The sequence below is a fragment of the Antrostomus carolinensis genome, unplaced genomic scaffold, assembly GCF_000700745.2.
Source record: "Antrostomus carolinensis isolate BGI_N321 unplaced genomic scaffold, ASM70074v2 scaffold20755, whole genome shotgun sequence".
In the NCBI taxonomy this organism is placed as follows: domain Eukaryota; kingdom Metazoa; phylum Chordata; class Aves; order Caprimulgiformes; family Caprimulgidae; genus Antrostomus; species Antrostomus carolinensis.
This window is the reverse complement of record NW_010318729.1, coordinates 24-608: the sequence shown is the minus strand read 5'-3', so window position 1 is coordinate 608 and position 585 is coordinate 24. Positions and strand designations below refer to the sequence as shown.

The 585-nt window shown below is 60.0% G+C and overlaps 1 protein-coding gene across 1 annotated transcript in view; it reads right to left on the bottom strand.

The window, feature by feature from the left end:
* LOC104525778 (ATP-binding cassette sub-family A member 3) overlaps positions 1-327 on the bottom strand; it is a gene marked incomplete at both ends in the record, with an annotated part of 17,686 nt that extends 17,359 nt beyond the window's left edge. The window contains 3 exon segments of the mRNA XM_010169028.1: position 1; positions 3-97; positions 200-327. The exon segment at position 1 is cut by the window's left edge and continues 52 nt beyond it. Coding sequence (XP_010167330.1) covers position 1; positions 3-97; positions 200-327 — 224 coding nt within the window.
* Positions 328-585: the final 258 nt, after the last annotated feature.

Genomic DNA, 585 nt, shown 5'->3' with positions numbered 1-585 from the left:
TGGTGTGCCAGTCCCGGTCCAGGTTGGGGTTCAGACCCGTCTGCTCGCTCCGCGGAGCGTTCCTTGGGCTGTACTTGAAGCGAAGCTCATAGTTGACCTGGAAGAAGCCCACAAAGGGTGTCGTGGTGGGATGGGAAGGAGTGATGTCGGGATAGCAGGGGATGTCCCCCCACATCCTCGTCCCCCCAGCTCTGCTCACCTGGAGGGGCAACGGGGCCGTGCTCTGGTGGAAGCGGTGCTTGAACACGACGGCGGCCAGCACGCTGCCCGAGCGGTTGTCTGACTTGATGTACTCCTCAAAGTCCCGCTCCGAGGCAAAGCCCTGAGCTGCAAAGGGGGGAAAGATGGAGATGAAGGCACAGAGCACGGCAACTCAACGTGGGCTGATGCTCAACCATCACCAAAACCATCGTTTTGGTCCAGGAGATGAGGGATGCGCTCCAGCCAGAGCTGGAAAACACTGCTGCTGCCAGACATGGGGGATCCCTTCCTGGAGGGACAGGATGGCACCCAGAGGGACCTGGACAGGCTTCAGAGGTGAACCCGTGCAACCTTATGATGTTCAACGAGGCCAAGGACAAGGTC